The sequence below is a fragment of the Plectropomus leopardus genome, chromosome 23, assembly GCF_008729295.1.
Source record: "Plectropomus leopardus isolate mb chromosome 23, YSFRI_Pleo_2.0, whole genome shotgun sequence".
Lineage (NCBI taxonomy): Eukaryota > Metazoa > Chordata > Actinopteri > Perciformes > Serranidae > Plectropomus > Plectropomus leopardus.
This window is the reverse complement of record NC_056485.1, coordinates 16,951,096-16,967,076: the sequence shown is the minus strand read 5'-3', so window position 1 is coordinate 16,967,076 and position 15,981 is coordinate 16,951,096. Positions and strand designations below refer to the sequence as shown.

At 39.5% G+C, this 15,981-nt stretch overlaps 1 protein-coding gene across 1 annotated transcript in view; it reads left to right on the top strand.

The window, feature by feature from the left end:
• Nucleotides 1-15,981, top strand: part of poln (polymerase (DNA directed) nu) — a 69,112-nt gene that overhangs the window by 15,650 nt on the left and 37,481 nt on the right. Inside the window, exons 12-16 of the mRNA XM_042512714.1 lie at nt 3,662-3,745; nt 3,889-3,981; nt 4,608-4,664; nt 5,123-5,179; nt 7,258-7,323. Of these exons, the coding sequence (XP_042368648.1) occupies nt 3,662-3,745; nt 3,889-3,981; nt 4,608-4,664; nt 5,123-5,179; nt 7,258-7,323 (357 nt within the window). The remainder of the gene's footprint in view (nt 1-3,661; nt 3,746-3,888; nt 3,982-4,607; nt 4,665-5,122; nt 5,180-7,257; nt 7,324-15,981) is intronic.

The following is a 15,981-nucleotide window of genomic DNA, read 5'->3' as shown; positions in this document are numbered from 1 at the left end:
ACTATCATGTCAAGATCAATCTGAAAAGTCCACATTTTCATCCAATGATTAATCCAAAAACACTGCCCCACTATATTAGATTCTTGCAATACCAGCTTTGTGTGTGTGTGTGTGTGTGTGTGTGTGTGTGTGTGTGTGTGTGTGTGACAGACACAGTACTAAGGGGCTAGCATCCATTATAGATGAGGCAGTCTGGAGCCTGCTCTGGGCTAAGAGCGAGCGACTGAGAGAAAAGTACATATTTTGGAATTTTGGTACATGTCTGCCAGCTTCTCCACTTTTTCCCCCTCTGTCTCTGCCTCTTTATATCTGTGTCGTCTCTTTCCACCTCCCTCGCTCTTTACTGCTATTGTCGCTTCTCCTGCCTCTGCCCATCATGCTGTCAAGTTCAAACAGTCTCACTTGTCTGACTGATGTGTGTTTGTTCTGGATGACATTTTCTGTCAAGGTCCAGCGGCAGCACTCCCTGCTGCTGCCCAGTCCTCACCCGCTCCTGCTGCCCTTTTATTAAGTAGAGTCAAAATTCCCACAGATATGAAATTCCTGAAAAACTTAAAAATTAAAAAGCTGTTTTCAACTCTTGGCTTGATGTTCTGAAATTAAGGCGAGCCTCTCAAGCTGAAAACATAGTTTTCTGTCTCTGTCTCTGGAGCTCTCTCAATTTTGAGATATGAGACTTTTTTTGCTTCTTTCAGCCATGTAAAAAGAAAATGTCCACATACACATTTAGTGTTTTTTTTTAGCTCCCATTTCTGTTCTGGCAATTGATGCAGAAAGTGCATAATTAGACAATGCATCTTTTCCATATTTAAACATGGAATTTCAGTAATGCAAAAAATTATTGTAATATCTTAAAGTAAGTTATCAACTGGAGGAGACTGGTGGTGATATCTGTTATTTAAATTTTTTTTCCCTAGTGTTTTACTTTTTTTTTAAATGTTAAAAATAGTAAGTTTTTTTTTTATCATAGTCTGAGCTAGACTTCTTCACTTCAGTAGCACTTACACACACCAAGCTTTCCAGTTTTATTCTTATCTATATTCTGAAAGTTTTTATAAAGGGGTTTATTCATAAATCAGTCATAGCCTGATTTACAGAACAGCTTACCCCTAAAAACATGGCAAAAATTCTTCTTAAAATTTTGTTTTTGTGTATTTTTCCGCACAGTATTTTCTAATTTATGGAGTGATAAAAAGAGATATCCAAAATTCCCTCTGTAAAAACCTTTGCCTCTAACATGACAACAAAATGATCTTTGAACCTGACTTCATCCAGTTCACAGATTTTTGTTCATTTATGGTTGTATCTGTTAGTTAAACACTTTACCCTGTTTACCAGAAAATAGGTTAACTTTTATGAAAAAGTTCTAAAATTCATTATAAAAATGTGTTGGATGGAGCGCTGGTATTTGCATCACATTTCAACTCTTTTTTTTAAAAATATTCTCTCCGTCCCTCCCACATTCCCCAATCTGTCACTGTCATCCTCTTGTCTGTTGTCTATCATCTCATCGCTCCACTCGCCCTTTCTCCTCCTTTTTGTTTTTCTATTCTTGCCCCTGTTTCTCTTCCCTCGTCCTCTTGTTCGCCTGTCAAGCTGTTGAGAAGTGTTTTCTGCTTCAGTCACACTTGTAATGAGCTGCTGGTGTGTGGGCGTCACCAAACAAAATATGTTCATGTTTAGGCTGAATATTGTATGAGCAGGAATTCTTCTATCTGTCTGTACCCTCTTCCTCATTTACTTCTCATCATTATGTCTTCCTCTCTGGGACTCGGCCTTTCTCTTTCGTCCTCCTTTCTTTTATCAAGTGTATCTACCTTTCACTCTCTGCTGTCAGTCCACTTTTTCCATCCCAAGTGCCTCTCTATTCCCTTCTCTCTCTTCTTTTTATCCTCTGTCTGTTTCCACTCTTCATTTTCTTTTGATCATGATTTCTCTTTCTCTGTCCCGCCGTCTACCCTGTCGCGTCCCCTTTCTCTCTCTGTCTCGCTGAGTTTATCATGCTGCCCGTGTCAACCATCCTGGGAGACAAAGTTCATTCTGTGTTTGACTGGATTATCACAGCAGTCATTAAATAAACCCCGTCTGGCTCTCTGTGTGTGTTTAGGACTAAGAACGTGTGAGACTAAGTGTGTAGTTGTTTGCATCTGTATGTTGAAGTATGCAGATTTATCTTTTTTCTTCATAATTTGTGCGTGTTTATAAGTGTGTGTAAGTTTTGTGCTGTTTGATGTTTGTCTGTGTGTGATCTTAATGCGCTTCCTGTGTGACTGATGTGTGCATGAGACAGATTAACTAATAGTGCTTTGCCTTTGGTCGTTGAAAGCAAGGACAAACAAGACGAGCTCTGTCTTAAACATATTAACACGTCTCCCCTCAAATAACCTCCCCTCCTCACAGCAGGGTGCACACCCAGGCCTCCGAAGTGGCTCTGATAATTTACTTAACTTGAAATGTTTTTGGCACGCTAACAGTCACCGGACTACTGAAATGAGTCATCCCATCATATTGGCATAAATAGAGCTGCTGTCTCCCCACATTTTAATTGACTTTATATCCACAGAGTGATAGACTGGCTGATGTGGAGAAGTCTGACCAAGATATGGAATAAAATGTACCTCTCGCTTGATAAGTGGCGCCAGGCATTAAAATAAATCATTGTGGAATACTTTTGATGTTATTTAAAGAGTTGAGACGTGGAAAACAGGACAAACATTCGTCTTTATTTTCTAAATTGACCACTATATAGGGCAATATATAGATATTTTATCAATATTGTGATGTGAGACTAGGTATTGTTGTAGATTTTGGATGTCGAAATATCAGGTCCTTTTCTTGTTTTACAGGCTGTATTAAAAGTGATGTAAATTCACGAATTTACCAGACTGTTGTAGCTAGTTTATTATTTGCCTTAACCCACTTATCTATGACATATCCATTTTACTGATGATTATTTATCAAAAATGTCAATAGTCATAATAGAGCCAATAGTCGCCACAATATTGTTGCAATATCATTATGGTCGGTCAAAAACATTGTGATATTTGATTTTCTCCATATAGCCCAGCCCTACTACTATGTAAGACATGAGAAAATGATAATTAATTACAGCATTTTGTAATTAAAAGAGAGAGATGACAGGTTGCTCTGTATAATCAAATGTAAATCAAAAACCTTTCTCTCTCTCGACTGTTTGTGTTGATGTTTTAAATTGGAAACATTTCAATTAAAAACTCGAATAACATGGTTGCTCATGGGAAATAGGTAACAACAGGATGCACAGAAGGCAATCCAAAAATATACAAATGAGGAGGAAAAATTTAATATCCTTTCTTGTATTGGCTAAAACACAGTTCCGACCACTGCAGGTATTCTTCGGGGCTTTAAAAAGGATTTTATTCTACTTATTTACTCATAAAAATAACTCTGAATGTATTATGTTCCACACAAGTATGACATCTATGGTCCACCCATGTTTCATAACAACACGTTTTTGTGACTCAGGATGTACTATTAATGAAATAAATAACAGAGTAACACATGGTTAGGTAACTGAAGGATGTTAACTGTCTGAGTACTTGCACCTTAGCTAAAACATATTTGAAAATAATTACCTTGAACCTCTTTCCCCTCTCTGTCTATCTCACTGTCTCTCTGTTAGGCTAAAATGAAGCAGTTGGAGCAGGAAGCCCACAGAGCAGCTGGACAAATTTTCCTGGTCACCAGCAACTCTCAACTACGAACTGTGTGTACCTTCACGTGTATATCTGTGTGCAGTGTCGGGAAGGTTACTTTTGTATGTGTGCATGTCTGTGTGTATTTTCCTGTGTTGTGTGTATGTTACAATGTCATGGATATGTGGATCTTATGGATTTACAATGTTTGAAGGTCCTGTTTGAGAAGCTTTCCCTCCATGAACGCTGCGAGAACAAGAAACTCCCCAAGACCATCAATAAACAGCAGTCGACATCAGAAGCTGCGGTATGGCACCTCATGGACACTTGAAAACAAACACATACAAATATGATGATTTGATCCTTTAATCAAAGACAAACAGCAAAATCTTATGGAAAGTTTCTGTGTGTGCACTGACACATTCTTGGAGATGAGTCCAGAGCCACAGAAACACCCGGTTCATATTGTGGTTGGAGCATCTTTGTGTCTTAGCATTGGATGACCATGATTTAGGAGGTAAATACAACGTATCTAGGCAACTTATTCTGTAGATAAAGCTTAAATCAAATATTACAAAAGGAGGGCAAGACTTGAGATACAGTCGAAAGAGATCAAATCACAGCAGATTTGACACAAACACAAATTGCAGTTACAGTATTGTGTTAGGCGTTACACAATACTGTAAGGCGTTAAGTTAGCCATACTAATATAATAATACTTACTTCATTTATAGAGCACCTTTAAAAACAGAGTTTACAAATTGCTTTGATAAACAAGGCAAAGCAGAAGCAAGAAGGGTTTCTTGCAGAGGCGGCATAACAATAAGAGCCAAACAATAATGCCAAACTAAGCCCATACAAAATTTAAAGCTTAGAGCTCTTAATAAACAATGTGTTCTCATCTTTTTGCTCCTCTGCCTTGTTCTGTTGCAGTTGCTGCAGCTTCAGGACCTGCACCCTCTGCCAAAGATCATTCTGGAGTACAGACAGGTCAGTTTGGCTCTCAGCTGTTTTTTTATTCATGTGCCAAAAGCAAAGTTAAGCAAAGGGTTTGCTTTTCTTAATATAGTCTAAAGCAGAAGGATCTCTTGCAATTAAAGTTAAATGTTAAAGGTTAGAGTTAGATTGCCAGTGTATGTCATAAACCATCAGTTTTAGGGGTCGACAGATTATCAGCCTGGCCAGTTATTGGGACCAATATTTGGCATTTTGCTGATTATCTGTAATGGCCCTTTATTTTAACGATTGCCTAAAACACTAATTAATTAAAAAGTGCAAAGAAAGTGTCAGCATGGGAGGAACTTTTATGTTATAAAACCTCAGGGAGCTATTTCTGCTAATTCATTTTTTATTGATATTTTCACTTAACTTTATAAAAAAGTTGCTGGGAACTTGTTTAGGGGGTTAAAATTGTCGGTTTTAACACTTGCCTGCATTGTAACCCTCAGGTTCACAAAATCAAGTCCACTTTTGTCGATGGGATTCTCTCATGCATGATGAGAAAGGTGAGCGCACAGCTGGTTTATCGCAGTTATATAGCAAAATCGTCAATGAAATACCCGAAATCTAAACTCACTCACAGTACACACATTCACCAAAAAGGATGTCTTACAAACATGATCTTTCACAGCTGAGTAAAACCCTTTTTGCTCACTCAAAGATATGGATTTTTCCGATCTTCTCTCCTTGAGGCTGGAACAACCAAACAAAAAAGTGAAACCATGAGTTGAGAGGATGCTGCAGGGCAGAGGGACTGAAACAGATCCCACAGCTTTTGTTTTTCTCTCCCCGCAGTTTGGCTCTGCCTTATTGCACGACAACAGTGCTTGTATGCTACTAGACAAACCCATGGTGTTCCTCTTAACATTCAGAGTTACTGCTGGTGTGAAATGTCACCATCATTATACTGCTGCTCTCAGTACTACAATAGAAAACCATGGGGTAATGCTGGAGGCCATTCATGGGTGTTTAGCACAGCTAGATACAAACTGCAACCTCTAACCCTGACAGCAGAGAGCACTCATACACCTGATGCTCCCGCTGTAGTAACCTAATAAAGAAACATCTCACATCTGACCAGGCACAGCAGAGATGCCGTTCTGTGTCTGACTGTCCATGCACATGGGCCCTGTTCGCCTCTGTAAGGAAGTAGCAGCTTGTGTTTGTCAATCTGTGCTTACTCAACTCTGCAAATGAGCCTGTCTGGCTGTCTCTGGAACTGTTTTGGCTCCTGATGGTGCTGATTCATTTGGTGGTCTTTTGGACAGAATGGGAGACAGACCCAGCTAGAGGAGAGTGCTGTTGACAACAACAAATATGATTTTTCTCCCTCATAACCCAGCTATGAAACATGTGGTGGTATTTAGGGCAGTGGGTATTGGTTGGTTTCATTTTATATTTTATCCAAACTACAGAAAGGCAATATGGTTTCTGAGTGAGGGTGTCATGATTTTGGTTCTAAATGGAAAATGGACAGAAATGAGCTTTCAATTTCTATCATCATTTCCCAGGTGTGGGATTAATTGAGTCTTGTCTTGTCTTAATCCTTGTCCTGTCTTGTTTTAACTCAGCTCGTCTTGTCTTGCCTTATCTTATTTTAGCTTGTCTTGGCTTATCTTGTCATATTTATCGTGCCTTGTCTTGTCTTACCTTATTTTTGTCTTGTCATATCTTATTTTAGCTTGACTTGTTTTGGCTCGTATTGTCTTGTATTGTCTTAGCTCAGCTTGTCTCATCTTATTTTAGCTTTGCTTGCCCAAGCTTATCTTATCACGTCTTGTCTGGTCTTAGCTTAACTTTTTGTCTTTTCTTGTCAAAATCAAAAGCTGGATCGGCAAGTTAACATTTTCTTCAACTTACTGGTGAAATAAGATAGTTATTAATAGTGTTTTAAAATTATTTTGATTTGAACATACTATTTAGCTTCAAAATAAGAAATAAAAAATAGGTGATGCAGTAACAAAATCCAGATTATATTTGATCAGTGCTGCCTAGTTTGATAGTTTGCAGTTCACGCACTGTGATTGACATGACTGACAGCTGCTTTCACTGAAATGGCCTGTGATTGGCCAAAATCTCCTCACGTGGGATAGATTTTCTCATTCCTAAGAACAAAGGCAAGCAGATGTGCAAGTGCTCAAATTTTATGATTGGATTTCCCCGCTTTAACAGCAGCCCCGAGCACAATAGTATCATTTCATGTCCTGCTTACTGCACGAACTCAACTGGCACTACAGTCCACAAGCAGCTTGTTCAAATTGGGCACCAGGCAGTCGCATGGCGGTGTTGATGCTTTTTGGTCCAAAAGAAGAATCAGATTGATGGTGGAAATGAGGATCGCAGCTGTTGTTTTCAAGCTGAGCTAAAAAATAAAACTCAGCTCTACAGAAAAAATACTGATCACATAGCTGTCTCTTTGAAACATATATGAAACACAATTGTATAAGTACTTAATTGTGGGGGGCAGAGTTGTTCATTTTTGCCTCTAAATGATGTAGCAACATGTTAAGTTTGTCAGTTTTTCTCTGCATCTGATTTATTCATATCTGACGCTTTGTTTTTGTCTTTCTCAACGACACATCAGAGCTACGTTTCCTCTTCGTGGCACCAGACGAGTGTGGTGACAGGGAGAATCTCAGCCAAGCACCCAGTAAGTAAGACCTGCTTGTCGTCACTACACATCTCCCTCTGCGTTTATTTATTTGGTTCCTTGAAGTTGAAACTACTTATCATGGTTGTTAAAGAAGTGTTTCGCTGATATAAAGAGAGTTCCCACATAAAACAAGGCTGTCTATGCAGTAGAAAAATGTAAAATTGGTGAAAAGAAGGACTGTGGCATTGGCTTTTGTTAAAAAAAACTACAATTATCAGAGTGCATCGGACCAATAAACGCTACCGCTGGTGGGTGACGTAATTTGACCCCGTCAGTTCGACGCGATGGCGGGCAGTTGGATCTCATGTTACAGTTATAGTATAAGCCAAAACATGTTTCTGAAAACATCTGAGGAGGAAAATAAGCAACATTGTCACTGAATCTTTGTTTATATTTGATCAGTGCTGCTTAGTTTTACTGTTAAATCTCAGTTTTTGGCCATCCATTGTCGTGAACAAACTCTCTCTATCATGGTAAAACAGGTCATTAAAATATATCTGAAAACATTTTAGGCGAGAAACAGGAAGTAACATAATCTTCATTTATTTTCGATATGCACTTCCTAGTTTTGATATTTGATAGGATTTCGGTCCAAGTTTGAGAGACAGAGAGAAGGGTGGGTGTCTCTTAAACAGCTGTATTCTGGGTTGGTGGGTGATATTAAGTGGAGGAAGGCACTGTTTAGATGGAAGGAAGTCTGCCACAGTTTATCTACACATACTGCCCACATTGTTTTGATACAAAGCTGGTTGAAAATTGGTGAAGTATCCCTTTAAATGGCTGCTGTAGGCTGGAGCTGTGCTGCTTGTTTTGTCAGTATAACCACAGTGTTCAGTCACTGGAGCTATCCATGGTGCTGAACTGCAGTCTGTGTGGAGAGTGGCAGCTGTGTTCTGAACTGTCAGCCTCATGTTGTGAACCTGTGTATGTGTGCACTGCTCAAACACCCGAGTGTATTTATTTGTTAAAAATAGGCAACTAAATGGCATGTAGGACACAGAAAGTAAATGTATTATTACTGGTAACATCTATTAAGTGAATTCAACACATATCTTCTGCATAATAAAAACAGAAGGAGGCTGTCCTGTTTTAAGTTTTCAGCACTGTATGAGAAACAGCAGGTCCTTTATATAACCTTCAAAAATCTCTATATCAGCATTTTCTTTGCTATTCTCTACTTTTTTCCTCCGTGTCTTTGCCTGCCTTTATATATTTTTTTACTTCTTCATATCTCTCTTATCAAAGAGATTCTTCGATGATGCCGACAAAATAATAATTACAAAGCACGCACACATAATAGTAGTTTCTCCCTTACAAATATAGATGTTGGAGTATTATGAGATGTCCAGAGGAGGAAAAACAAGACTCTCTCTGTGTGTGTGTGTGTGTGTGTGTGTGTGTGTGTGTGTTGTGTGTGTGTGTGTGTGTGTGTGTGTGTGTGCGTGCGCTTGTGTGCGTGTGTGCGCTTGTGTGCGTGCGTGCGTGTTAATGGGTGTGCATGTGGGCTTGCAGTGACATCTTTGTGAAAATGAATCTCAGTTTGAAACCATCATATTGGGAACATTTTGGTCGGTTCTCACTACATCAAAGGACTGTTTGATTAGGGTTAGAGAGAGACAGATGGAGAAAAAGACATTTAAAAAGTAGTTTGGTGTTAAAATAATGAGAGTTGTGTGTGTGTGTGTGAGTGTGTGTGAGAGAGGGAAAGAAAGGGTTTTTTGCCATTGGGGTATGTTTCTTTGCACTTGTGTGTTTGTGTTTGGAAAATCAATCTGCTGAATTTCATCCCTGAAAAAAACATGGTGATATCCAGTCTACTCCAAGATGTGGCACTGAGGTCATAGATTTTATTAAGCTCATAATGACTCATCACATTTTACAAGAGTACAGAATATTGTAAAGCCTACTACTATGTGAGGGTAACTCTCAACCCAATGTGGTGTGTTATGATTAGGGTTTAACTCCAATAGATCATCTGTTATATGATACCAGTATTTTAACTGTAGCTGTGCATATTTGTGTATCAATATTCAGTATCTTTAAATTAATTTAAAGTCCCCCCAGAATTTGTAAATTGTATTTTCCTGCTGTTTATGTCCCTTAAAATGTCTGACATTGACATTTTGAATACGACAAACTCCAACTCAAAATTGTTTAAATACCTTTAGCAAATGTTTAGTCAAACCTGAAACATTCAACATCATATACTGCAAGTTCCCAATAACTTTTTTTTTTACTAAAAACATGAATAAATTAAAAAAAGCTCTACTTGATTAATTAGCTTGATTAATTTTATTGTCAAATATTTAAAATATATGGAGGAGGTCTTTGAATAAACAAAGCTTTTAACACATGACTTAGACCATCAGAAAAAACACAACAGTCAGTTTTAACTAATACTGCAGCTACATGATGACAGAGGCATTGTGGGATTGATTACTGTCACATTTAAAATTTGTTTTTGTAATGAAAAAAATTAAATGAATTAATTAAATTATGCCCAAAGTAAAATGTACTTAAAGAACTACATGCAAAAGTCGGTCAAGAATACATATATCTAAATACAGAACCCTCTGTCTGTGTCTGTCTGTGTCTGTCTGTGTCTGTCTGTGTCTGTCTGTGTCTGTCTGTCTGTCTATGTCTGTCTGTCTGTCTATGTCTGTCTGTGTCTGTCTATGTCTGTCTGTGTCTGTCTGTCTGTCTGTCTGTGTCTGTCTGTCTGTCTGTCTGTGTCTGTCTATGTCTGTCTGTGTCTGTCTGTCTGTCTGTCTGTCTGTCTGTCTGTGTCTGTCTGTCTGTCTGTCTGTCTGTCTGTCTGTCGTCTCTTTGTCTTAGTATGGGCCAGTCGATAACTCATTTCTACTTTACTTAGCTGTCAGGGTCCAGTGGTTCTGTCACTGAGCAATGCTCTGACACACACACACACACATATGTAACCGTGGAGACACTGAACTTTTCTAATCTCACTTAGTGATTTTCGGCCAGTGTGAGCTACACGGTGAATTGATCGACCTGCTGCTGAATGATATATGTGACTGTTGGGCCGCTGCGATTTAACACAGCTCTTTTCCCTCGGCTCTAACGTTGATCTGGGATTTAGTTGAGCTTCACTTTTAGTGTACAGGTGCTGATATCTGGTTGTTTGCGTACAGTTGTGCAGCTGTGTGTGTGTTAGTTTGGTCTTTGATGCGTGTAATGTAGTCTAATTGTGATTTGTCTCCAATGAAAGTGATAAAGAAAATCTGCCATTAGGAAAATGGGCTGATTCAGCACCATGCTTATTGTTTGAATTGTTAATAATGATTTATTAAGGGCCGTTTTGGCCCAGTGGTTAAGACATATGGCAGACCTTTTCTGCATTTCATCTCCTCTCTTTCTACTAATGTTTGCTGCAGAGCTCTAATGTTACTGCCAATAAAGGCTAAAAAAAAGTTTGTCACTTTTGACTTGCTCAATAAGTGAGTAACTTAAACACTTGACTGTTTTATGTAATGTATAATACCGTAAAACTTCAATTAATAGCCCTGGCCCTTATTTGCTTAAACCATTGAACTTAACAGGCTTATATCTGGGACAGGTGTCCAGCTGACTTCGCTCCACCGGGTAGAGCATTATCAGTCATATTTCAGATTATTTTTGTTATTTTGATAACACAGCCCAAGCAAAGACTTACTTTCTGTCATTTGTAAGGCATCCAAACAGTTCGGCAGCACCTGTATGCAGCCTATGTGGAGAATGGTTAAAAATTAAAAAATAATGAGATAAATATTTATAGAGGAAGACCTGTGAGATATATATGTATTTAAATTTCCAGTTTAGTCCATAATAGAACATGAACAGAAACTCTGGTGCTTGAATGATGTGAATGAGAAAATCATTTCACATTAAGAGAGCCAGGAGGCAGAAGAGTCAACTCCTTCTAGCCTTTTTTGTATTGTTACTCCGGCATATAAATGAAGTTTGCGCATAATTATTCTTATCATAATGTGGAGTGGAAAGTGACGGCAGTGAGACTCATTCAGTGATCCCTAACATGTCACATCCTGCTGCTTTGAAGGGGAAAAGCTGCAGTTTGTAGTTTTGGGTTAAGGAGAAAAAAGGCAGCTGTTCTGCCACTCACCATTCTACACACACACACACACACACACACACACACACACACACACACACACACACACACACACACACATATTCAAATGAGGAGTGCTGCAGAGGGGTTTAGCTTTCATCTGTTTTGGGTTCAATTGAGGTGAAGCCAGACTGCGGTAACAAAAGGGTGCCTGGATTAAAGCAGGACAACCATAAACTGGTGCTGAGTTTAAAGTGCTGCAAGTCTCGCTGCAGAGAGAAGTGGAGCTTTTCTGCTCTGCCTCGTCTGTTTTTACCTGCTGGAAGCAAAAATACGTGCAGTGTGCAATCCCCAGCTTCCTCTGCTCCATCTACACTATTTCTTTCTCTGGTTTCCTTTTTATTTTCACCCCCTTGATCTCAGTCTATTTTCTCTCCGTGATACTTTACACCTTGCCTCACATTAACGCCCTTAATAGTGTAGCTGTGAAACCAATGAGGACAAATAGGATTGAACTTCCTCTCTCTCCTCTGCCTTCTTCCTGCCAGTGTTTGAGCTGGAGCAACATTCAGATTGCTGGGTCCTTAATGCAGCACTCTGCCTCGTATCATCTGTTCTCTCTCTTTCTTGCTGCACCGTTCAGCTTGCCATTGAGTCTTTTATGGCGATAAAAGATTTATACACTCTTGCCACCCTCATCTTGTTCACTCACTCATGCAAATACACACATAAAAAGATGTAAACATAATGTTTTGCTGTCATCTTTGGGTTTATGTCAGATCAATCTTTTTTTTGTTGTTGTTGTTGCGTCATGGGCTGGAGTGCAGTGTGTTCGACTGTCTGAATAATGATTTTTTTCTACTGTTTTTTTTTTTGTCCACTTTTGTAATTGGACAGGGTACAGATTGCACACATTTACCTATAAAACAATGTACCTAAATGAAACTAGCAAATTACAACTTTGACAAACAAAACAACCTCAGTTTAATATGTCAATATACATGTAAGGACCCTGCTTTATTGCAGTATTGACGTTGTGTTTTGTCTGATTGTGCTGCTGTATCCGTTCCCAAACTGCCAGCTGAGTTTCCTTTAGGGCTTGTCAAGTAGTTTAGTGTCTTTTTAGGACTGTTCTGCATTTAGTCATTAAATGTTTTGCAGTTACACAAAGTCTTCCCAAGGCTGATCTAAGCACTTTGCTGAAGTGTGTGTTATGTTCTCTGCTGACTCCCTGGCAGTGTCAAACACACCCTGGTTCACACACACACAGACAAGCAGACACACTTGCATTACAATTACATACACTTATCATTTTATTCACTAGTGTGTGAGGTAGAAAAGGGGGACAGAGAAAGAGAGCAGTTTCGATTTGATAGAGGCAGGCTGTACACTCTTCTCTCTCTCCCTCTTTATGTGTGTACGTGTGGGTGTGATGCTAACCAATAAAAAAAAGTTTGTAAAGCAGCTCTATTAGACACTTTGGTAGCTTAGCTATTCATCTGTATATACAGAGAATTAAGTGCACAAATGTATGTCTTTGCTGTGATAATTAAGTGCTTCGTGAACTATATTCATGAAAACTTTTTGACTGCTGCACACAATTAAAATGCCATGCTATTTATAATGGCATGCTATTTTGGCCAGGTCTCCCTCATAAAGGAGATTTAAATTCTCAGGGACTTCCTGGTTAAGTAAAGGTTATGGAATGTTTCATAAATAATTCATATTTTATGCCTGTCCATTTGTTTTGAATGCTGTTAAAAAACATTTTGACATTAACCTGGTTTATAATGATGTTGACATTTAGATAAAATCACAGATGCTTCCTGGCTACATTAAATTACCATGGACTGTGCTGCTGGAGTTGCATATTTGCCACAGTTTATCAACCATGAAACTAGAGCCACTGTTGGATAAACTGTCTTTTTTCAACACTGTTATCAGGAGCGATCCATGAGTTCAGTCACCTACTCCACCTAATGGAAAGGCTGACTGTGTGTTTTGCGGCCATGCGCCATTCTCTCTCTCTTCATGCTGAGCAGATGGATTTTGGCGTGTGCGCTTGTTTGCAGTGTGAACGGTGATAATTCAGCAGTGTGTGCGTCCGAGTGTGCACACAGACATGCATGTGTGTTTGCATGTGTGCATGTGTTCGGTGATGAGTCATTAAATTGGTACAGTGTGATTAAATTACTCCACACCAGCACAGTGATTCAGTCGTCCCCATCTGTTTAACAAGGCAGCACTCCTCTGAGACTCTCGCCATCTCTCTGTGGGCCAGATTTATGTTTGTGGCAGCACACAGAAATTTGCAGTGCGCCTTTCATTCAATTTGTGCTCACAATCTGTGTGTAATTAGAGCGAGATGCACTGTTGTAGCAGTGTGAAGAAAAAAAAACTAAACAGAATTGGCTTGCAGACTTATGATACTAGGTCAGTGCAACACCAGCAACTTATACCTGTGTTCTGTTGACCATGTAAGGCCCGGGACACACTGCATGCATGAGCAGTGCTGCTCAGGTGCATCTCAGCTGCTGCTCAACTGCAGCACATGTGGAGAAATGAAGGCTCGCTTTGATGTACACGTCTTTCAGCAAAAATAGTCAGTGAACATAGAGTTTTAATCGTCATACTGACTTTATATCCCCTTTTACTACAGTTTTAATGTTTATTCCCATCACAGACATGAAGAAATACACATACATGTTTTACTCAACCTTTCCTGTCTCTGTTTCAAAATAAAAGCCCTCTGACAACGTTCTGTCGACAGAATCCCATAATTTGTTCACACAAGGCTTTTTATTGTGAAATATTTTACAGGACTGTGTTGTTAAAAATGCAGGAGCTTGCACAGCTCCATAAATGAGTGGATTATTCACTTTAAAGTATTAAAATATAATGGTTAAAGCAACAGGCAGCTCTGAAGCAGCATCACAGCAACAAGACTGTGTAAACATCACAACCTTGCCAGCAGCGGCAATTTGGCCAAGTTGCTGTTACACATTTCCCATGCATGCAGTGTGTCCCGGGTGTAACGCTGCTCAGCCTTGCTTTGAATTTTTCATAGTGGCCACTATTTTTTGTGTATTGCTGTAAAAAAAAAAATCCAATGCAGCCCAAAAAGTATTTTCCCCATAGGCCATCGTTATAGAAGACGCGTATGTTGCTGTTGATCGGACACCTTGAACTGCAAACAAGATAAATTATGACTCTTCTATGCACGTATTGCCAGGGTTTATGTTGGAGTTAGTTCAAATCGCAGTGTGTAACAGAAAGACGCTAAAGGGAGCATGACAAAGCAGCGGTATTTAACGCTCTGAGAATGAGAACAGGCTGCCTACTTGTTAATAGCTAGGTTTGTTTTTTGTTTTGTTTTTTTTAATGAAAGAGCTGATTGAACTGTCTCAGAGAGGAGAATCAAATCAACAGAATTTGCCAGCGTGAGCATGACAGGCACACTGTGCAACTGAATATTGAATATACAGTAATTAAATCCTGCTGGATAAGCAAGAGCTACTCATTATGTCTCACCTGAGCCTACTGGTCCTCTCACAATAAATACTTTATGTGATTGTTTAGTCATCTGCATCTTACCTGCACATTGAGTAGCCTCATGAATATTTCAACCAATTCTTCTCGAAAAAAACATGAGTTCCTGGTTAACCTTGCTAACAGGGGGTTCGGCAACAAGTGTCATTGTCAGGCTCTTGCGGGGTCTGTGCAGACCCACTGAAGGTTTATTATGAGGCCATTGTGAGCCCGTGTTAAGTACACAAGGGGGACATTTAAGACTACAAACAGCAGGGTTGTTATGTCCAATAAGGAGCAATGCTGCTGGTGGTGTCAGTGGTGGAAACGGGAAAAAAACAAGCACATCTGCATGATTAAGTGGCCCATTCAGAGTCAATGAGCCCAGGAGAGGAAAACACATGCGTGTGTGTTGGTGTGTTTGGCAGTAGATGGCATATTTTCAAGTAGTGTGTCTCTGTGTGTGTGAGTTTCATGTCTGACAGCCTAGGAATATTTATGTTGTGTGTGTTTTTGTATTTGTGCAACACAGGGTGGTACACAAGCAATGGTGTCAGCGTTGTATAATTCACACACGTTGATGTAATTAGGGGAGGAACAACAACATCAGCCGCCATTTAATGGAGCCCGTCCTGTGCCAGCGCTCATGTGTCTGTGCCTGTTTGTGTGCGCCTGTGCATTTTAATGTGCCATACACACAGCGTGAGAGCTTGCTTGCCGTCTCTGTTCGGTATCTCAGCGAACATGCGGTGTTTGTGCTCCTGTACTTTTATTTTTGTAAGAATCAGTTTGAGTTTTAGACACTTAGAGGACAGAGTGAATAAAATATAGCATGTGTTGAATATGAATGTGTGCATTTGTGTGTGTGTGTGTGTGTGTGTACTCTTCAGTCTGACTCACACAGTGTCCACTAATGAACTGGTCGTCCGTTCCTCATGACACAGTAAGGGTGATAATGACTTAGAGCCCGGACACATGCTGTGTCTTAACCGCCTGGAAAATGCGTGGTCGGGTGCTGGGAGATGCTCTGTGCCAATTTTCAAGGGCGTGAAAGCAAG